Source organism: Anastrepha obliqua, chromosome 5 (assembly GCF_027943255.1).
Source record: "Anastrepha obliqua isolate idAnaObli1 chromosome 5, idAnaObli1_1.0, whole genome shotgun sequence".
Classification (NCBI taxonomy): Eukaryota; Metazoa; Arthropoda; class Insecta; order Diptera; family Tephritidae; genus Anastrepha; species Anastrepha obliqua.
Window position 1 is genome coordinate 22,928,106 of NC_072896.1, and position 22,944 is coordinate 22,951,049.

General features: G+C 34.9%; 3 protein-coding genes across 3 annotated transcripts; 1 reads left to right on the forward strand and 2 right to left on the reverse strand.

The window, feature by feature from the left end:
- The first annotated feature begins 1,604 nt into the window (after positions 1 to 1,604).
- LOC129249457 (lachesin-like) lies at positions 1,605 to 14,566 on the forward strand. Its single transcript, XM_054889286.1, has 7 exons — positions 1,605 to 1,747; positions 1,973 to 2,223; positions 7,383 to 7,499; positions 13,717 to 13,810; positions 13,881 to 14,008; positions 14,083 to 14,251; positions 14,322 to 14,566. The coding sequence occupies exons 1-7, from the start codon at positions 1,699 to 1,701 to the stop codon at positions 14,423 to 14,425; spliced, it is 912 nt and encodes a 303-aa protein (XP_054745261.1). The 5' UTR covers positions 1,605 to 1,698; the 3' UTR covers positions 14,426 to 14,566.
- Positions 14,567 to 17,433: 2,867 nt separating this feature from the next.
- Positions 17,434 to 19,097, reverse strand: LOC129247591 (dolichyl-diphosphooligosaccharide--protein glycosyltransferase subunit 1). The gene is made up of 2 exons (XM_054886770.1): positions 18,410 to 19,097; positions 17,434 to 18,342 (listed from the first exon to the last, which is right to left on the reverse strand). The coding sequence occupies exons 1-2, from the start codon at positions 19,095 to 19,097 to the stop codon at positions 17,552 to 17,554; spliced, it is 1,479 nt and encodes a 492-aa protein (XP_054742745.1). The 3' UTR covers positions 17,434 to 17,551.
- An 846-nt stretch (positions 19,098 to 19,943) lies between these two features.
- Positions 19,944 to 21,783, reverse strand: LOC129247441 (probable dolichyl pyrophosphate Man9GlcNAc2 alpha-1,3-glucosyltransferase). Its single transcript, XM_054886571.1, has 4 exons — positions 21,028 to 21,783; positions 20,748 to 20,945; positions 20,533 to 20,692; positions 19,944 to 20,467 (listed from the first exon to the last, which is right to left on the reverse strand). Exons 1-4 carry the CDS (start codon positions 21,705 to 21,707, stop codon positions 20,036 to 20,038), a joined length of 1,470 nt encoding a protein of 489 aa, XP_054742546.1. The 5' UTR covers positions 21,708 to 21,783; the 3' UTR covers positions 19,944 to 20,035.
- Positions 21,784 to 22,944: the final 1,161 nt, after the last annotated feature.

A 22,944-nucleotide genomic window follows, 5' to 3' on the forward strand; every position in this document is an offset into this window, starting at 1 on the left:
ACAGGTATTATTAACAAACTTGGTTTTATTTTAAATTCTTCAAGTAAATCAAATTAATAATAATCAATAAGAAGGCATATGCAAATACAAATATGTGAATTTATATATGTACATATGCGCATATACATACATATATACGCTCACTTAAGGGGGTCTTCTGGTCTCCAGCGAAAAAAAAATCGATTTTTTTTTTGCATAATTTTGTTGTATGTGTATGCGAGAATACGCCACAGAAAGGATTTTTTGAAAATCGCATTTTTTCACATTTTTCTGGGCACCGAAGTGTACCCTCCTCCGGCCGTTTTCATCATAAACTTTATCTTTAAACGCGTTTCCCCGAAAATCGTGTTTTTTAAGCATTTTGGTCACACTTTTCATAGTAGTTATACTCCGATTTCAATGGTTTTGGTCTTAAAAGGTTCGGAAAACTTACCGCTAAGTTTCCCCGTGTACTATTTTTGAAATTTTTTTTCATTCCATTTTTATAACCTTTTAAAGTTCAAAAAATGAGCAAAAAAAAATTTTTTTTGCAAATTGTTGCATAACTTTTGAAAAAAATTAAAAAAAAAAAATCTGTCACGGGAAAACTTAACCAGGGCAACTCTGAAGACAACGCATATCTAATTTTTGCTTTCTGATTACCCAGGTGGAAAAACCGTGACCAAAATGGAGACCTGTTTCGTTTGGAGGTGGACGTCTTCAGCGCCATTTCAAGGTCGCGGGTGTTAATTTTTTTCAAAGTCAAAACCATTTTTTAAAAGCCAAGAAATGTACCTTTAAAATAAAAAAAATTTTTTTTTTAAATATTCACAGGATTTGTCACAATCAATCCCCAAAAAAACCCTTCATTTCAGGGCCTCGAGACCAGAAGACCCCCTTAAGTAGGAGAGAGCAAGATGTCGAACGTTGCCGTTCGTTTGCTTTGTTTGCTTTGTCGTTCGTTCCGCGCTTTCGCTTGCAGTTCATTCAAGGTAACGGCAATGAACAAGGTGACTACAAATGAGCAAGGTAACGACAAATGAGGAAGGTAACGACAAATGAGCAAGGTAACACTAATGAGCAAGGTAACGACAAATGAGCAAGGTAACACTAATGAGCAAGGTAACTACAAATGAGCAAGGTAACACTAATGAGCAAGGTAACGACACATTTTTTCGTGCGTGCAGCCGGCTAAATCGAATTATAAGACGTTATCACGTCAAAATTGGTTATATGATAATCAACAAAGTCATATTTTAGCTAAGGACATGCACTAAACTAAACTATGGGAATAATGCTGCGCTATCATTTCTATGATATTGGAATAAAGTGGCAAGATTTTTCACTTAGCACGACACTTAACCCTTAGATGAGAACATATATATTTTAAATTTGGTATTTCATCAATTAAAAGATTTGAATTAAAAACAAAATTAATACACATACGCCGTTTTTAAATTTTTATTCATTAATTTGGTATTATTTTTTATCTATGTATCTTATAACAAAAAAAAAAAAACAACCTCTTGGTACAGGTATGAAAAATATGCAAGTGAAAACGTCACACTTAATGCGCATGTGCCATTACCAGGCTCTTGTCTATGTCAAGGAAGTATTATGTGCATTTTATAGTAAAAGTTTCTGTTGTGTTAAAAGCAAAAGTATGTCTTGCGACCTGAAGCAACTTAAATAGTTTCATACTTGCAACATAAAACTAAAATGTTTCGCAACTTAAAAGCAATTTGTGGATTAGCCATCATTTTTATATGTGAGTAGCATAAAGTGTAATACATGGCGTATATTTAATTTCCCATCAAAAATACAGACTCTAAACAAGCACTCAAGCGCAGATTTCCGATTTCACAAAACAAAAAAAAGAAAAAAATAACGAATCTTTCCCCTGATTAATGCGAAATTTGCTTTATCTGTATTTATAATCAAAAAAAAACCTTTACCTACTTTAAATTAATACCGTTATTTTTCTGCCACATAGTTTTTCACAGAATAATCGACTGCCAATATGTGTATATTGATCAGAACCAACAAACCAACGGGTCGGAATTGATGCAAAAATCAAGGGGGGTCGAGGAAACGTTTGAAACAATGGAAGAAACATATTTGAAAGGAAATAGACCGCTTAATAGAGGGCCCTATTTTGATACGTCAGCTACTAAAAATGTAACATCATTGGTGGGTAAAACGGCGCATTTAAATTGCCGTATTAAGAACCTTGGAAACAAAACAGTGAGTATTAATAATTGCCATCGGATGGGCATTGAGCCAAATGGATGGTGAATTGCTCGTGAATGCATTGAAGATTAATGGTTTTGAAAAGCAGGAAGGGACACTAAAAAAAGATAGTTGAATTTTCTATTCCTCCCCAACTCCCCCTTCTTGGTATATTGACTAAAGAGGTTTGCCAAACAATTATTTTTTGCAATTTTACGTTGTTGTAGCGGTATAAAATATTTCACATACATTTTTGTGGAATGTTGCTGAAGTGACGTTTCCTTGACCGGTACCGGTAGCGTAAAGCCGACTGTTGTGAGAAAGTATAAAATTTACAAAATAAGTTGTGTATTTTACGGGCCACTCTGCCGCCGTAGTCGAACCATAACATCAATAGAACTTGGCCGCGATCTTTTCACAAAAAGTGTCTACCGGTCTCAGATGCCAGAAAACTGCTAGTCTCTTCGTTTGCTTTGTACGAAACAACTTAAAAGTGCATACACTGAATTGGAGGAGAAGCTTGGGCTAGATAAAATAATAATAATAATAATTGGCGCGTGCACTTCTGTTAGGTGTTTGGGGCCGAGCTCCTCTTCCTATTTGCGGTGTGCGTCTTGATGTTGTTCCACAAAATGTAGGGACCTGCAGTTTTAAGCCTAGTCTGAAAGGCAAATTATTTGTTTAATAAGGAGAATACACTCGGAGGTTTACCATTGCCTGTCGAGGGGCAATCGCTATTAGAAAAAGCTTTTTCTATTATTTGATACTCAAGCATGGAGATTCGCACCTACGCACTTCCGAATGGCAATCACGCACCAACCCATTCGGCGACGACGGCCTTCTAGCTTGGCCTAGATACGTCTTCGCTTTCTTGTTTGCCCCTGTATCTGCTATACACGATTTTGACGGAAACCTACAAAACGTGCCAGCTATTTCTGCGTTCGAAGTGAAGCCAAGTTCGTCTCAGTAATTGGCCTTTGCAAATCAAACGAATTCCTCAGCATGTACCGCATTGAATACTTTTTATGCTGGAGTTTTGCGCATTGCCTAGATATATACAGCTGTTGTCAGCTAATTAGAAACGCTCCCTTTTGATAAACGCTTGATGAGCATAATATTAAACTGTTTAAATTTACCGTTATTTTTTCTCTTAAAATCATTTGCATTGCCTTTGTTACTCTATTGCGCCTAGTTTTGTAGTTGTGAAATTGAAGTACCGTTAATATTATCCAACGCAGTGCATGGGTTACTTAGTTCAAGGTAAATAAACTGAGACGACTAATTAGAAACAGTTGTTCAATGGAAGCATATTCGGCAAGTTGTGTTATTTTAATAGTAATGTAATCGACTTTTTGGTATGTATATATTTTAAATTGGTTGTTTAAAAGCAACTAAAATATTCGTCTTCAAGATGTGTAATGGGAAAAAGCAGCAGCTGTACACCTGCCCTGCGCAGCTCCATTTTTGACCTTCGTAAAGCTGGAAAGTCGTACAGTGAAATTTCTATTCAAGTCAAATGCTCAAAAAAATGGTTTTTAACGCCTTAAAGCATATCCAACTTTTTAAGACTGTTGACAATGTTCCACGTAAGAAAAGGCCCCGGAAAACTTCAGCAGAAATTGACCGCAAGATAGCAATCATCTCCAAAAGAGACCCAAAAAAGACTTTCACTGACATCCAACGGGAAATTCAGGATCAATATAATTTCGAAATATCCGGCGTCTGGTCGAATCTGGACTGCATGGCAGAGCAGCACGCAAGAAGCCCCTTCTAATCAAGATACAAAGGAGACGGCGAGTAGTCTTTGCGAGATCCCTTTGGTCATGGACTCCAAATCAATGGAAATACATATATCGTTTGGAGTGATGAAACCAAGATAAATCGCATAGGCCCAGATGGTAGAAGGTAGAAATGTTCGACGGCCAATCAACCAAGAACTCTATCCTCGCTACGTTTCACGGGTAGTGAAGCATTGTGGAGGATCAATCATTTTGTGCGGATGCTTCTGGTGGAATGGTGTTGCCCCAATCCATAGGATTGATGGAATTTTAAATAAGGAGAAATGCGTCGATGTACTAAAAAATGTAATGTTGCCGTGGGTTGAGGAAAATTTGCCTGTTATATGGAAATTTCAACAGGATAATGATCCAAAGCACACGGCAAAGTTGACGAAACAGTTTTTCGACGAAAATTCCATCAATGTTTTGTAATGGCCATCATCCAGTCCGGACTTAAACCCAATAGAGCATCTCTGGGGTGACGGTAAAAAAGCCGTGAGTGTCAAAAATATCCCAAATATGGATGTCCTTTTTGCCGAAGTAAAAACGGCATGGCAAGCAATACCTGTGGCGCGCTGTCAGAATCTCATTACATCAATGCGCAATCGATGTGAGGCAGGGTTGAAGCAAAAGGGTTATGGAACCAAATACTAACATGATCTCTATGTTGATCTGATAATACATTACTGTTTCTAATTAGTTGCCCTATCCAAATCGTGCATTTCACATGCTTTAAAAAAAAATATATATATTTAATAAAGAATTGGGATTAAATTGTTTTCCACTAGTTTTTAAGTTTATCATATCGCACTTGTTACGTTAAAGCGTAACAACTCAAAAAGAAAAGGAAAAGAGTAACAACTCAAAAATTTGTTATTTTAGCGCAACTACTAAACAAATAAGAATGAAACAACCGTTATATTGTTTTGACGTGATAACGTCTTATAATTCGATTTAACAGGCTGCACGCACGAAAAAATGTGTCGTTACCTTGCTCATTGAATTACCTTGCTCATTGCCGTTACCTTGCTCATTGCATTGAATGAACTGCAAGCGAAAGCGCGGAACGAACGACAAAGCAAACAAAGCAAACGAACGGCAACGTTCGACATCTTGCTCTCTCCTACTTAAGTGAGCGTATATGTGTATGTATATGCGCATATGTTCATATATAAATTCACGTATTTGTATTTGCATATGCCTTCTTATTGATTATTATTAATTTGATTTACTTGAAGAACTTAAAATAAAACCAAGTTTGTTAATAATACCTGTTGTTTTAATGTTATTATTATTTTTTGACGTGATAATGTCTTATAATTCTATGTAGCCGGCTGCACGCACCAAAAAATGCGTCGTTATCTTGCTCATGCGTCGTTACCTTGCTTGAACAGCATGTTATGTTATGTTATGTTATGCTATGTTATGTTATGTTATGTTAATGTTAACTCATTCCCTATATCCATACAAAATATCTATCAAACAAATAAAATTAAAATTTTCTTTTGAAAAATGCAACCATTCAATCATCATTCAACCATCGTCAGTAAACCGACTTTACAGACAACTTCTTTTTTAATGATATTTTCGTGCAATTACATATTTTTTTCCTTGTAATACCTATATTATTAATATTTATGGGAACAGTTTTTCGTCTCTACTAAAAATGTTCAGATTTTGAGTTGTTACGCTTTAACGTAACAAGGGCGATATGTTTAAATAAAATTGGCAAAAAGTTATGAAAATACGTGTTTAAAAGGAAAATGGAAAATTTATTTTGAAATGAGTGTCGTTTCTAATTAGCTATCAACAGCTGTAATTATCAAGGTTCTAGATCGTCTGTGGTATTCATCGAAAGCTCATGCGCAGAGATTCAAAAGTCCTTCGCAGAATCTATCTCTATAACACTCCAAGGACGACATCATCAGATGTGATCAGTATTCATGTATTTGAAGTGGTGTTTTTGATCGTTCAGAAGAGATTTTACTCCTCCATCGGTTACTTAGTCCGGAGTGGCATTATTTGGCAAGACAGCTCTTTCGTTGGGTTTCAAGACTGAAATTATTATTGGTTGTTGTTGTTGTTGTAACAGCATAAACATTCCACATACTAATATACGGTCAATGCTTCTGGAGTGACAGTCCTTGGCCGGATATAAATCCGGGTCGTTTCGGTAACGTAGAACCGACTGTCGTGGAAACGTATTAGTTATTATTATTGGTGTTAAGGCTTACTTCAAAATAAACAAAGTCCTTCAATATTTCAAAATTATAAATGTCAACAGTGACGCTTGCGTCGAGAAGCTAGTGCGCTAACTGTTTGCTTGATGATAGGAGACCATTTCTGTTGTCCTTATCCAGCTCTAGATCCAATCGTCTTATACCACATTTCATATCTTACTGCTGGTCAAGGTATTTCTCAATTCTGATCAAGCTAATACATCTCACTTTTGCTAGTTGTGGTCGTCACTCAGCCGGCAATTTCAAACCTCTACCATTAAAAACTTGACACTTTTCAAGAATATGAGGACGAGTTGTTGTCCTCGCTAATTGCTTAAAGAATGCTACTGAAGTGACAGTCTTTGACCGGTTATAAATTCGGGTAGCTCAAAACCCATTAGATTATTATTATTATTATTATTATTTTTAATTTAAGGGGGTAGTATGGTTAATTCGGTGTAAAACAAGCATATTTTTCGAAATTTTTTTTGTCGACACAGTTGATTTATTCAAAATTTTAAAATTACTTCATTATAAAGTCATATTTAAAGAATATTGTGTGAAATTTTCGCGGACGTCTCATAAAAAAGTTTTATTGCGGTGTCCCTCAGAACTCATTACTGGATCAACTAAAATCAAAAAACCAAATTGATTTCATCAGCTAATAAAGTTTCGCAGGTAACAACGTCGAATTTTTTTTTTTTTTTTTTTTTTAATTTTTTAAAGCGCTTTGAAGTCAAAACACCGATTTTTCATAAAAAAAACTTGAAAACTTTGTTGTTTTAAAATATGACAAAATTTAAAAAAAAAAACTCGACGTCATTACCTCGTGAATAAAGTAAAGAAACAAAAAAACCAAATTTGAAAAGAATCGGTGCAGTAGATATGAATCTACAGTGGACACCGACCCTAAAAAAGGCAAGTGTGAGAAAAACGCGTTTAAAGATTTTCGGCAGCGTGAAATCCGGTTGGAGAGGTAGATACTTAATCCTTTGTGTCTTTGTCAATTTTACTCTAATGCACTTCAAACTTTCACACAATAATCTTAAGATGTTATAGAATAATTTAAAAAAAAAAAAATGAAAAAAAAAAAAATACCATACTACCCCCTTAAGTTAAATATTATTCTGTCGTAGTTTTGCATGGAGGAATGTAATAAAAACTATTTTCATTTCAGGTCTCGTGGATCAGACATAGGGACTTACATCTACTGACTGTGGGTGAAAGCACCTATACATCCGATCAAAGGTTTACTTCCATATACAACAAGCTAACTGGAGACTGGTCGCTGCAGGTAAGAATTTTTTTATCATAATAATAACAATCACCTGGGAACATATCCCTTTTATGTCCATTATATAAAGGACTGAAGGAGATTAGACAACGTATTCCATTCACAGAGTTGGCTAATGGTAAACGTGAGGGGCCTTAAGCCATGTCGGTGGAAGCTATTGTTTGTCTGTTATCCAGTAGGTACTGCTATACAGAATGGAAGTCTGGTAGGGTCATTGCGTTTTGCGATGGTGTATTTTACAGTGCCTGCAGTTGGGTTTCTTATAATTGGTTACACCAATAAACTTACAAATTTGGTTTAGAGCGAAATAAGGAATATGCATAGTGAAAAGAATTCAGAAGGTGTGGCCAAGATCAGACCGTTAACCGGCTCTCAGCGAATATGAAAGAATCAGCTGATTGGCTCACATCACCGGGTTTTATTTATTTATTTACAAAAAAAACTGAGATTGTGTGGGTGATATACAGCCTACGCCCATGTTGCTTCGGTGTCGCACACTGGGGATTTTTGTACAGAGATGCGGAAAAAAGTATACATCCCAAAAAATATTTACATTTTTACTACTAACGAAGTTGTATATATTTGTGTATGAAAAGAACATGTCTAAAAACTATTTTTTAAAAAAATTAAAAAAATTTTTTTTTTTTTAAATTCATAAATTTTAATTTTTTTTTTTTTTTTATTAATATAAGCCAGCAAATATTTACGCACAGGATACATGTAAGTTCATAATTCTGAATTACCCTCAAAATGTCAAAACAAAATTAAAAGTGTTTCGTTATCATTATGCACACACTAGAAAAAAAAAATAAATAATTGGCGCGTACACTTCTGTTAGGTGTTTGGCCGAGCTCCTCCTCCTATTTGTGGTGTGCGTCTTGAGGTTGAAAGCGTTTAGTTATTATCATTGCCAAAAAATAATCAGTGGCGCCTGGTGGCACCTGGTGGCACCTGCAATTGATTAAAACTGAAAGAGACGTTATTAAGCAACACGTTGATACTAGTTTCTGACCGTAGGTAAATGTAGCTCAACTTGCAGATCCAAGAATATGAAGGAATATGATTTTTTTTTTTTTCGTAAAATTAATTATAAATAGATAATCAAATGCTTTAAAGCCTTTGTTCTTCCGGCTAAAATATATAAAAATATCGTACCCTAAATGAAAAATAAAAAATTGGAAGTCGGCTCAAGCAAAAAGAAAAAAAAACCACCTTGGGCTTTGAAGTTTTTTCTTGGTCAGTTCAATACTATAAAAAAATTATACTTTTGACATATGTATCTATAAAAAAAAACTGTAAGTCGGAGTTTAGTAATTCTTTCTGATTTTATTGTTGGTTCTATTCTGGAATTTAGAAATACCATTAAACATTGCGTAGGTGGTATGTTGCAAATTTGACTTTTTTCCGCAAAATCCCCAGTGTGTGTCGTCTGAACAACGACTGATTTGACAAGTGTGTGAATACGTGTGAAATGAGCGGGCGGATTTCGGCAGCCGAGTACCCGGTGACGTGACAGCCGAAGTTGCCCACACAATTTTGTTTTTTACCATAGCAGTTTGGACAAACCTGGCTATCTACTTTCCTTGAGGAAATTGGATACTTTAAACTCCGAGGTAGGCAGAGTAGTCGCCGTAATGTAAATTTAAGTGGAACTGAATCGACAGTGGCAAGAAACTATGGCCAACACTTTTAAAAGCCATTGTTCCGTTATGAATAAAGCAACAGTTGGTTTTCATCTAATATAATTTCTCCCAGGCACAGATAATTCAGCAATTACTTTCATAGTATGGGTTGAATGGACTCTCATACAATTTATTATCCATTTGAGAATATTTCGAGCGACGCGAGTTTTAAAGGGTCGGTTCGGCCGGTTCTCCATCAATCGTTGTCGCCGATGTCATGCATATTACACTGGGGACTAGAAATTAAGCATTCGGACAGTGTCGTTGACGGGAATGAAATGTAGATGACTTGGTTTGTAGCGGCAAGTGAAGAAACGATTTGAGTCATGTGGGTTGTATGTCGGAATAAAGTCTGGATAGGCAGGAATGTAAACCACTACAAAAGCTAGAGCATAAAACGCAGCATAACGAAGCGTTTCTTCCGCATTCATGAGACGATGGTTAGGGAAAGTGGCTATAATCTGTCTTTGAATGCCCTTCAAGGTCTGTCAAAATATAAGAATGATAAAATACAGCATGTAAACTAAATTCTACAATTACTTCAGTTCAGTGCATGATTCAATTATACAAGGTTAAGTAAAGTTTGACAACTGATTTCGGATGCTACTTAATCCATTGATGCAATTTTATTTCGTCACGTCCGCTAATCATACATTTGATTTTTTAACGAGATTACCTGCAAAGTTAGAAGTATAAAATCTGTGCTAAAAAAAGATAAATTTATATACAGTCACTCACATTCAAAGTCGGGCAGATGCATACGAAAACTTCTAGACCTAATATCTATGTTTTGATGAAAGAAAACACGTTCTACCTTTTTCTGTTTTTTCACAAAAATTGTTTTATTTAAAAACAACAAAAAAAATATATTCCAAGTTGCTTTATAAAATGTTAATGTATAAAAAACTGAAAAAGGCCACTTCTCTGTCTCACATTTAAAGTCGGGCAAACCATGTTTTGCAAATATGCATACCGTTATTTCTAAATTTTCTATACTTGTATTAAAAGTTATTGTTCATTGTTGCCTTGTCAATCATTGGGTGAGTTTATAAAAGTATTTTGCAAAATACCGCGTAATGGTAAACAGTCTACATTGGAGGAACGCAAATTAGTAATTCAACTGCACTTAGACGGAAAATCTGAGCGAGCAATATCGAAATTGATTAAAAAAAGCAAGTCAACAGTGCACGATATTATTGCTATATACAATGAAAATGGTTTCATTGCAAATAAGCATCGTAGAACCCGTCCAAAGAAGCTTTCCTCCAAAGATGAGAGCATGGTGCTGAGGGAAGTGAAGAAAAATCCATTCATTTCTGCTCCAAAATTAACTGCGATGGTTAAAGAAGCTTCTGGGGTGGAGGCAAATCCCGAAACAATAAGAAGACTTCTTCGAAAAAATGATTTTCACGGCCGAGTTGCGCGGAAGAAGCCCCTAATAAGCAAGAAAAACCAAAATGACCGGCTTGTTTTTGCTCGCCAATATATGGCTAAGGATTTCGATTTTTGGAGCACTGTAAGTGGGGGAAAAAATAACAATTTCATGATTTTAATATTCATTCTTTAGGTATTATTTACTGACGAAAGTAAATTTAATTTATTTGGATGTGATGGAAGGGGTAAAGTGTGGCGCAAACCGAACAAGGAGCTGGAAGGCAAGAATTTAAGAAAAACGCTTAAACACGGTGGTGGATCTGTAATGGTTTGGGGATGCATGGCGGCGTCAGGAGTTGGAAAATTACATTTCATTGATGTAATAATGAATAAACACGTTTATTTAACAATTTTGAAACAAAATTTGAAAGAAAGCGTGAGAAAACTAGGCATCGAAAGTAGTTTTCAATTCTACCAGGACAACAATCCCAAACATTCCTCATATGACGTCAAGAGCTGGTTGTTATATAACTGTCCAAAGGTAATAAAAACCCCTGCACAAAGTCCCGACCTCAATGCCATTGAGCATTTGTGGGATGAATTACATAGGTCGCCGGATGCAGGAAAGGCAGTGTACATCAATTTAACTCTTGAAAATTGCTCTGCAGGAAGAATGGAATAAAATAAGCCCTGATGTTTGCAAAAAGTTAGTGGAATCGATGCCAAGCCGGCTACAAGCTGTTGAAAAGCAAAAAGGTGGAGCAACGAAGTATTAATTTTGCGTTGTGTACAAATTTTTTCACACCTGTGTATATAAATTTTAAGCAGTTATTAACAAAAAATCAGATTGATAATCTGCAACAAAAGACTTACCTAAATGTGGCTATGTAGCAGCTATTTATCAATGTAATTTTCACAGAACTCTCAATAGAATTGAAAGATGCGAAAGTCTAAACAAAATGGAATAGGCAAAACAATATTGCCTGCTAACTTTTTCAGCAAAAATTTTAATTTCTACGCTTTTGAGTACTTTTTCTTTAGAATTTGCTCTGAAATAAAAAGTAGCTTTTCCAAGAGGACAACACGGATTTATTAAGTAGCTTCAAGATGGCTAACACAGGGTGAAAATTAGGCTACTTACATCACCTTTAATTATTGCTTCATGAGTTCAGTGGTTGATTCTGCCAAATTCACTGAGAGCCGAATAGCGGTATCGGAATAGACCCAACCTTCTATATTCTCTTAACCGTAGCCAAGATGCCGCCCACTGATTGTCGGATGTTCAAAGTGATGATTTCTAACTTGTTTGAGAGTTATCTCGGTGCCCCGCAGTTGTCTGCTATGATGATCCCTATGTTGCTAACTCAGCCAGAAGCCACTGGCAATGCTTGATACAATAATAAAAGCCCCATTGTACCAGTGACATTCTAGGTAGGCTTGCACGATGTAGAATAATTGTTGTAGTTGTAGCAGTTCAGAAACCCCCACCGAATACAATAATGTCATCGGTCATTGTCGTCTATCTCATCTAATGGTTGGCCCAGGAAACTGGTTGGTTCTTCAGAGTGGCACCAGAGGGAAAGCGGTGTGAGATAAATGGATTTAAGGGTGCATGTAATGAGGTGGTTAGTATCGTGCTGGTTACCTTCACATGCGTGGCATATATTAAAAATATCTAGGTCAATGATGATGACTGATGGGAGAGAGCGAGAGCTATGTTCCTCTGGTGAGCTCCAGGGAATTGCGGAGGCTCCAATTTGAGTGCTTTGGAAAGGCACCGGCGCGTTGCGCTAAGTAGAAGCCGTGGAGGCTGAGGGCACCTGTTGGCGAGAGCACCATGCGGCCGGCCACCTACTGTGCAGTCCATTCCTTAAGAGTTTTAATACCTGAGCAGGTATTAAGGTGACTTCACCTGTTGCATCGTGTTCGGGAGAAGCCTTCATTGGCTAACGCATATATATTTATATGTTATATATACCACATATAGGTATAAATTTCGAATCAACGGTTAGGTTTAATGTCTGCGCCCTGATTAGAAGCGTTTGGAACAACTTAGCCGCATAGCGAGGCTCCAGGGACGAAATATAAGGGGTGAATTGCTCTGTACTAAAAAGAGGTTGTCTGTAAAGTCGGTTTACTGACGATAGTTTAACGTGATAACGTCATAAGAAAATACTGATTGAATGGTTGCATTTTTCAAAAGAAAATTTTAATTTTATTTGTTTGATAGATATTTTGTATGGATATAGAGAATGAGTTAACATTAACATAACATAATATACTTTAACATAACATAACATAACATAACATAATATACTTTAACATAACATAACATAACATAACATTACATAACATAACATAACATAACATAACATAACATAACATAACATAACACAACATAACATAACATAACATAACATAACATAACATAACATAACATAGCATAACATAACATGCTGTTCAAGCAAGGTAACGACGCATGAGCAAGATAACGACGCATTTTTTGGTGCGTGCAGCCGGCTACATAGAATTATAAGACGTTATCACGTCAAAAAATAATAATAACATTAAAACAACAGGTATTATTAACAAACTTGGTTTTATTTTAAATTCTTCAAGTAAATCAAATTAATAATAATCAATAAGAAGGCATGTGCAAATACAAATACGTGAATTTATATTATATATATGCTCATATACATACACATATACGCTCACTTAAGTTGGAGAGAGCAAGATGTCGAACGTTGCCGTTCGTTTGCTTTGTCGTTCGTTCCGCGCTTTCGCTTGCAGTTCATTCAAGGTAACGGCATTGAGCAAGGTAACGACACATGAGCAAGGTAACGGCAATGAGCAAGGTAACACTAATGAGCAAGGTAACGACACATTTTTTCGTGCGTGCAGCCTGTTAAATCGAATTATAAGACGTTATCACGTCAAAAAGGTTTAGTTTTGTGGCGGCAGCTCTTGTTCGGGAAACCCCAAGTCATTCCCCTTCGTAATACCGACTACAGACTAGTATTCCTGGTCAGGGCGTAAATCACTTTTTCCTAACTTAAATCGAACAAAATATATAAAATAATAATTATATCGTATTTTAATAAGCGCTAATAGATAAAATAAAAATTGAATCATAACACCGTTATTATCCGCCATTATAGATCAAATTTCCGCAAATCAGAGATTCCGGTGTTTATGAGTGTCAAGTCTCCACAACGCCTCCCGTTGGCTATACAATGGTGTTCTCTGTCGTCGGTAAGTAAATGCACACATACATGCATACACAGTATATATATATATATGAATAATGTAAAAATATATGCAGAACCAATAACAACTATTCCCGGCGGTCCCGAATTGTACATCGACATGGGATCAACAGTTAATTTAACTTGTATCGTTAAACACCTGCCAGATCCACCTTTAACAGTGCACTGGACACATAACAACGAGGTTAAGAATCGAATTATTCGAAAAAAAATGTGGTGGTGTTGAATAAATTTTATTATTGTAATATATTTAAATAGGAAATTAATTACGATTCACCACGTGGCGGAGTTTCTGTCATCACCGAAAAGGGGGACATAACAACGTCATATCTTCTGATACAAAAGGCGAGAATCTCAGATTCGGGCAGATATTCTTGCTTGCCATCCAATGCGAATTCTAAATCGGTAAACGTGCATGTTCTAAATGGTAAGATATTAGTAAATACAAATATCGAGAATGTAATGAAAATAGAATTTTTTTTTTAATATAAATTTAGGCGATCATCCAGCTGCCGTTCAACGTGCCACTGATTCATTGAAGTATTATAGCAATTTAATTGTTGTGTTAATTGTGAGTCGTATAATCTATATAATACATTAAATCTTGTATGTATGTATAACGTAAAAATTAAATATTTCTTACATTGTTATAGATTCGAAAATTTTATAGATATTTAATGGAATATCATTGTAAATTAAAAAAACATTTTCTATGTAAATATAATTTATCTGATCTGATTAAGACAAAAGCGAATTTAAGTGTGTTGGTTTTTTTTTAAGATTCAATCAACAGGATGAAGTTAACCCCTACAAATAGTTCTGAATCACTTACAAAGTGTGCTTCGTGTCATTACTGGCCTGGCAAACTAAAAAGGGCTATGTTTCAATGGCCATATTTTTTATTTTTTTTTTTAAATCCATTAAATTTTTTTATTTATTAAGCAATATTTTTACTTAAAGCTATTTAATTTAAATTTCAATCGCCATATTTTTTATGTTTTTAAATCCATTTTTTTTATTTATTAAGCAAAATTTTACTTAAAACTATTTAATTTAAATTTCAATCGCCATATTTATTTATTTTTTAAAATCCATTAAATTTTTTTATTTATTAAGCAATATTTTCACTTAAAACTATTTAATTTATTTAAGAAAAAAAAAAAACATTTATGGAATACACCCAGTGCTGCAACCATTTACGTATTTTAAGATACATAATAATTTTAATGAGCCATACGCTAAAAATTTTTCTTAAAATAATTCACAACAGAATTTATCAGAAATGCGAGGCCGCTATAGGAACAACACAATTTGGCTTTAAGAAAGGGTTTGGGACCAGAGAAGCAATATTTAGTCTTCAAATGCTTACACAAAAATCACAGGACGCCAATCAAGATATATGTATGTGTTTTATAGACTACGAGAAAGCCTTTGACAAAATAGAACATAACAAGTTATTTGAAATAATGAAAGACTTGGACATAAACAAATATGACGTCAAATGTATACAAAACTTATATTGGAATCAGACTGCAGAAATCAGATTCGGAGACAGCACCACAAGAGAGACAAAAATCTACAGAGGAGTGAGACAAGGTTGCATTCTATCGCCACTATTATTTAATGTGTACGCAGAAAAAATATTTGAAGAAGCAATAAATGACGCAGAATTAGGTATTAAAGTTAATGGCATATATATAAATAACATTCGCTACGCAGACGATACAACGTTAGTAACAAACAATTTTCAGGATCTCCAAACTATTGTAAACAAAGTTGAAAAACACAGCAAAGACTTCGGGCTAAACATAAATATTGACAAAACCAAATTTATTATTGTAAATAAAAGCAGCAGAGACTACTCCTATGCGAGGCTAACCATAGGTGGCAAAACAATAGAAAGAGTAAAACGTTTCAGGTATCTGGGTGTATGGCTGAATGACCAATGGGACCATGATCAGGAGATAAGAGGGAGAATAGAAATGGCTAGAACAGCCTTCATGAAGATCAAAAAGATACTGACACGCCGGGACATACCAAACGGGTTAAAGACAAGATTTTTAAAATGTTATGTATGGTCAACACTCTTATATGGATGCGAGGCCTGGACATTGAAAACCGTAAGCATACACCGACTAGAATCATTCGAAATGTGGTGTTACAGAAAAATGTTGAAAATAAGCTGGAATGACAAAATATCGAATGACGTAGTGCTAAATAGAATGCAAACCGCTAGAAACATGCTTACGGACATAAAAAGGAGGAAGGTCGCTTATTTCGGACATATTACAAGAGGTGACAAGTATGATATTCTAAAACTGCTGATGCAAGGAAAAATTGAAGGACAAAGAGGAATTGGTAGGAAGAAAATGACATGCTAGACAACATCAAAGAGTGGACAGGCCTAAAAACAATCGGCGAATTAACAACAGCAGCGAAAAACAGACAAAAATATAATGAAATCATTAATAATATGACCTGACAACTGTATGACTAAGATCACAATGACGTTTGTATGTAATCGCGAACATCCAGCATGGATACGCCGATTAAGAAGAAGAATAATTTTAACTAATTTATTATCATATGAGGTCTTTTGTCGATTTTCTCTTGAGTCTGGTGAAGGTTATGGGAATTGCATTATTTCTGTGATGAGAGGGTTTGAGTGCGATTGGAGTTGTGAGTTGTGGCATATTTTCTTACTTCTTCAAATAGTGTGCGTACGATGAATTTGTGCATTTATGATACAATAAAGGGCGTTTGAGATCATTCTCAGGGATATGAAGATATGCCGGTTGTTGTTGTTGCTCTATTCTGAGTTTAATAAGGGAACTTGGCTTGGATGAGGTACTGCGATCAGTAAAGGGAATAAAAGCCCATGATTTATATATCTAACTGTTGTGGTTGTAGTAGCATAAAAATTCCCCATGCATGTACCGGGAATGCTGCTGGAGTGGCAGTCCTTGACCGGGTATAAATCCGGGTCGTTCCGGTAACACAGAACCGACTGTCGTGGGAACGAAAAAGTATGCCGTTCGCCGTATGTGACGACCATTCTGTAACAAACGAAAACCGAAAATTGTGGAAAAGGTTTTTTCTATAACAGCGGTCGCTCCTCGGCAGACAATGGCAAACCTCTGAGTGTATTAAAATTCTAATTCCACTTTTTCGCTGTTTAAAACTCATCTTACTTATAAATATGTGTATTCGGAATTGAATAAATTAAATTTCAATACTGAACCAACAAAATTTGCTTCGATTTTTCGAAATGTAGCAGGTCCAAACATATTTCCAAACAATTTATTTTTTCTAAATCAACTTTTTGCTTTACAAATAAACCCATGAAGCGTTCGAGACTGCTGCTAAAGTGATAGTTATCGGTCGTACATAAACCCAACTCGCTCCAATAATGTAGAAGCGTCAAAGTGGGACCGCTAAATTAAGCCTCTTTAATTATTTAATTTAATATATTTAAAAACCGTTGTATATTGAACTGTTTGAGCTTTTGTGTAGCACAGTACTCTACATATGTATGTATACCTATAAATATTTTCTTGCTCATTCTACCTAAAAATTGTTCTACTCATTCCATTACATTTTTGCAAAACATTTTTTTTTACTGAAATCTAAATAAAGATTTATTTATTAATTAATACAGTTAGTGTACGTTTTTAATTTAATTTCCATTGGTATTTTTGTTAATATTAAGTATTAACTAAAAACGATTCTAGTCTTTGTGACTGTGTGAGGTATTAATCGAGAAATCAAGACGCATAGAAATAATTGCAATGATGAAAATAATAAAGAAGAAAGCAACAACCAAGAGCGGTTCTTGCAATAAGGAAACTTTCGAGAATGTATATTTTAAATGGAAATTTGCAATATTATTTTCTACAAGATTTTTGGTGTACAGCGTAATGACTGGCCTGCCCACTGTGTCCAGGTAAGTATAATGAAGTTCATTTGGTCCTCTCTTCACTGGATATGGCGTTGTTAACTCGATATTGGAAACACCTTCTGGTAAAATGATTTTTATTTCAGCTTCATCAATTACCATATCATTGTAGATATGATCAATTAGTCGCATTTTCAGTAGGTATTTATCATCGGCGTTGAAGAGATACTCAAAGGACGGGATGTTGTAGCCAAGTGTGTATTGCGTTTTCCAACCACCGAAAAGCGGAAATCTTGGACGCAATTCCAATTCGACTGAGTCACGCAAAATCCTCATGTTTGAGGTCGAAATATTGCCATTGGTATCACGGTAATAGACATCAGAAGCCGATGCAGGCAGGAAAGTTTTATAAGATTTAATAGCATGTCCAGACCGTGCATCTTTTTGGAATTCATAACGTGAAAATGAACCCTTTAGCAAAGCACCTGTATGTTCCATGAAAATGTTTTCCTTTACTGCAATATTTCCCCAGTGTGATACTTCTATTATTCTTTCAAGGCGCGTTGTGGTCAAGAAGGGGCGTTCATTTTCATAGTGTATAACAAGCGATTGATTTGAAGTTGCTAGAAGAAAATATACAAATATTTTCATTTATAATTTACCATAGCTATAATTCATATAAAGACTTACCTGCAATATTTTCATACGGCCCATACTTGATTTTATTAGAAGCAACATTAAATGGCTTTACTTGTGTGTATGAAAGTATGTTTGCCGAACTTAGTAACACGTTTATTTTCTGGCTGTTCGTCTCATACGGTGAGTAGAAGTATAGATTACCCTCATATCTTACAAGCTGTTTACCCGATTGCGGTATTTGGCTGGGATGGGGTATTAGCTTCTTGGTGTACACCGTTTCTACAGTGAAAACCTCTGTTGCTAAAGATGTTGGGAATGCAATTGTAAATAGAAAGTCTCCATCAATGAATTTCTTCGTAAATTTCAAATCTTTCTTATTTTCATCTTTTGCTGAAATAAAAGCCAAATTTTTATGATCTGCGGCTGGCACCACAAAATTATACACGCTAATCGGCTTGCCATCGCTGTTAGTTGCAGTTATTTTGATATTCTCCTTCACCAATTGGCTAGATATATCTAACGAACGTTCGACATTTTTATTAACAATTTTTGCCTGAATTAGGCAAAATGAAGCAATAATTAATAAAAATAAAACTGTACACCGGCTAAAACCCATTTTTTGGACACGTAGGTTGGGCACCGCAAAAAGATAATGAACGATGGGCCTTAGAACCCATGATGGAATGAAACACAGGGTGCTAGAAATAATTATTTTATAGAACAGAGCTCCGTATATCATCAAAATAAAGTTAAATATGTTAAAAAAATTATTATTTGAATTAGAAGAGTAATTAAAGTTAGAAATTGATAATGGCAAGTTTTTTAAAACTTCAATAAGTATCCGCCAAATTATTTGAGTACGGGCCAACGTAAAAACTCGACCAGTTGGTATTTAACTAAGGATGATGGAATACAAGTTTGTGCCTTTCGAATTCGCTTTGCCGTCAGGCTCCATTAATAGACAAACAAAAAAGAGGGGAATTACTTGTTTGTGACGAGAAAGAGTGGAGGAAAGCTATAGAAACTACCAAACACAAGAAATTATATACATATACACACTTTCTTGTCACGGAGTGTTTCGCATAAAAACGCAAAAAAAACTGCACAGATAATGCCTCCAATCTTATTTTGTGATTTCATAATTTTACACGCAGTAATTTGTTTTCATTAGTTTGTTTAGTTCAAATCTCATAAATCACAACATTATCTAGTAATTCGCTGAATTTTTAACAAACTTTAAATTTCTCCCCCTTTGGTTGGTTTTGTATTGGTAAGGGACCTGACGTCAGACTTGTCAAAATCGCCAGAAATAAAGGTGGGAAGACGCCACCTTCAGTACTCAATTCGTCTTGGCTTTTTTAATTTATACCCTTTTACTGAAAGCCAAAGTTAAGTATTGAGTTGCCACTTGTCCCGCAAATTTTGTAATAAAGCGATTTCATTCATGATTTTTCTGGCCTGTGCGCCATGGTGGTAAACATAAATTTTCAATGAACTTCAAGTTTGTCTTTTCATAAAAAGCGAATAAAAGATTTCTGAAATTACATTACCAATATCTTTTTTAAATAATTTCGAGTTGTGTCCATTTATAGTCACTGTGCGCTATGATTTTTGCTTTCACTTTTATTATAGTTAATTCAGAACTAATATTCTTATTTTTACATAAATTCATTCTTATCATAAAACTTTAGATTTCCCTTTATGATCATTCCAAATCTGCCGGGATATACAGAATACGAAATATAAGAAGAAATGTAAGAAACTGTAAAGACAAATTATTAAAGGCCAAATAAATGGATATCTTGTGGGCGCAGGTACAAATAAGGATAACAGAGCAATTATAAACATTGAAAATAAAGAGATAGACGAGAGAACAGATAGGAAACTATCTTTAAATTGTGGAAAATTAAGCTGCTTTAGAAGTATATTTTTAATGCAGATATGATAAATAAACAGTAGCGAAAAAAATGGTACTCCCAAACCATCTTTCACAAGCAGTGGAAACATGCTAAACACGGTAGCTTCCAAAAACCACAGAGTTTCCAAAGGGTAGGCGTTGAATAAACACAATGCGGGCGCAGCGACAAGAAGAATAGATTTTTCATGGACCTATTAATATATAAAAGGGAATTCAATTTATAAAAATTATCAAACACATATATGCCCCTTATTACCTGAAAGGAAAACAAGTAAAAAGCCATAGCGGTGCTCACCAAACTTAATATGAATGTCTCTTTACTTTTGTTGAAAAAAAGGTGCATGTTGATGGGAAGTATAAAAGCTGCAGTGACCCCTAAGCACAATAAGGCCATTTGTTGATTTACCAATTTGTTTCTGAAATATACACTTTTTGAAAACTTTTAAATTTACAATTTGCTACTATAATTACTTGATTTTATAAACCACATTGAGAGCACACCAAAAGTTTGCTACTTTATCTTCGAACACTCCACGCCCAATGGGAAATAAACGTGCCACCACTTCTAGTATTGATTTCAAATCACCTAGCCAAGGTAACCACAGCACAGCGAAAGTAATTAGAACTGTGCTTGCTATAAACGTTAAGGTTGTGAACTTCTGCGAGAATCTAAAAATAAATATATTAATTCATAAATTCTAAAACAGTGACAGACAATGAAGCAAAGTACAAATTTATTTGCGCCACTAACCTTTTTTGATCAAAGCACGTTCGCAGTAGGAAAATGAAAAATGGCAACGCATGATAAAGCTCCATTTGTTTATAGTTCAAAGCTAACGTGTATAAGAAAGATCCCAAATAAAACCGTTCTTTACAAATGGCAGCTATAGCTAGCAAACATAAGCCAAGCGACATGTTATTGTATTGGAAGTGTCCGTTATCAATAAGAATTTGTCCGGGATAAAAAATCATAGGAAGCAAGTATACAAGCAGAGATTTTTTTACTTCCTGATTTGTGAGCACTAAACAAAGCAGCAAAATAGCTGGCAGATATAATGCAATGTCAGAAAATAATACCGTCAATCGCATAAAATTCTTGTGTGCATTAGACTCTATGCCCCTTGATTTGTTCAACTCGACATAGCTTTGGTTGAGATTTCCCGCTACAATACCCAAGAGATGACTATGATAAGCTGTCACGGGCGGATAATCTAGCCCCCAATATAATAAATCATTTTGGGTTGTGTTCTTGTACCAATCCTTTGGCTTAAGGTTTACGGTGACTTCTTGCCAATGCCTTTGTGCTTCGTAATCACCAAACATTGGTTGCTTTCCAGCTCCAGAATACGAATACAAAGATACAATACAACGAACAGCTAAGGCAGCACTTAGTGCGGCCACAATATCAGCATTTAAGGTGTTAAATTTCATTGTTTTGCTTTTATTAAGTCTACGCCATCCGAAGGAACGTACCGGTCACAAGTTTGAAGGTTTTGTTTATACATTTAAAACAGCTGATTAGTGATGTGGCATTTTAATAAGAAAAATATGTAGGGAAGTTTTGTACACGGATGCAATGATTTTAAGGCAGGGTGCCACTATGAATTGAAAAGTGCCAATTTAAGATGATTTACCTTGAGTTTACGCAAGCCAATGCTTTGAAGGTAATTGAAAACAAAAAGGGGAAAATTTGTTTGTAACGTAAGCGTCCAGGTAGTTATAAATAATAAATAAATAAATAAATTTTATGCAAATGCCGTTAGTGTGGTTCCGTACAAATTACTTGTTCAGCCGATTTGTTTGGGATTACATTTGAGTGAAGCGTAGACTGTAATAATATTTAAATTAACTTACTAAATATCCAATTTAAAATAGATTTATCTGTATTGCACCCCTTGGGATTGCAATTAGGTTTTTCTTTCTTTCGGTAATTAAAACGAAACGTCGCCGAATTGGTAATTTTCGTCATATCATTTGCTAAATTTACTGTCTCTGAAAAATCATAGAAAGTGACAAGGACAATGAGAGAATTGTACACTGAAGTGCCATTCTCTGTACAAAACTGTACCCTAAAATGCAAATTGGAAACGTAGTTTCCTTTTGTTTACAGATTGTTTTGCCAAATGTACTCCAGCTGATCTTGTTTAGTCTCTCAATTGCACTCTCTTTTACTAGCTTTTCGAGTACAAGAGCGATTTCCCGTCATATAAAAATCTATGTAAATAAGTATGAATTAGTACTAACTATAGTAATAGCGCAAATACAACGAATACACATCAAATACGTATAATATTTTTAACACAAAAAATTACATAATAATTCATTATGGCAATTTCAATTTCTAGTCAATTTTACAAGCTTAAGTTGATATACACCAAAGATTAATATGTTTTGAATTTTATCCAACTCACATATGCATTAATTAGAAATAAATCCACAAGATTAATCTACCTATTCAAATCTATGGCAAATTACCTGCAAAATTGACAATCAGATCTAAAAACTGTTTCGAAAGGGTTTTCTTCATAGGAATTGCTTTGGTGGATTATTTTGGAGATTTTGCTTTGTTCAATTATTATTAACGAAAGACAAGGAAAAGAAATAGCTAATTTAATCACAATTAATTGGCTGCTAATAATAAACAGTTGGAGGAAATCCGTAAACGACG

Coding starts and splice junctions, on each gene's coding strand:
- LOC129247441 (XM_054886571.1), bottom strand. CDS start 21,707: ATGAAATTTAACACCTTAAATGCTGATATTGTGGCCGCACTAAGTGCT. Junction 20,693..20,747: donor AATGTGGTTTATAAAATCAA/GTAATTATAGTA, acceptor TGTATATTTCAG/AAACAAATTGGTAAATCAAC. Junction 20,468..20,532: donor TTTACTTGTTTTCCTTTCAG/GTAATAAGGGGC, acceptor ATATATTAATAG/GTCCATGAAAAATCTATTCT.
- LOC129247591 (XM_054886770.1), bottom strand. CDS start 19,097: ATGATATACGGAGCTCTGTTCTATAAAATAATTATTTCTAGCACCCTG. Junction 18,343..18,409: donor GCCGTATGAAAATATTGCAG/GTAAGTCTTTAT, acceptor ATTTTCTTCTAG/CAACTTCAAATCAATCGCTT.
- LOC129249457 (XM_054889286.1), top strand. CDS start 1,699: ATGTTTCGCAACTTAAAAGCAATTTGTGGATTAGCCATCATTTTTATA. Junction 1,748..1,972: donor ATTAGCCATCATTTTTATAT/GTGAGTAGCATA, acceptor TCTGCCACATAG/TTTTTCACAGAATAATCGAC. Junction 7,500..13,716: donor CTGGAGACTGGTCGCTGCAG/GTAAGAATTTTT, acceptor CCGCCATTATAG/ATCAAATTTCCGCAAATCAG.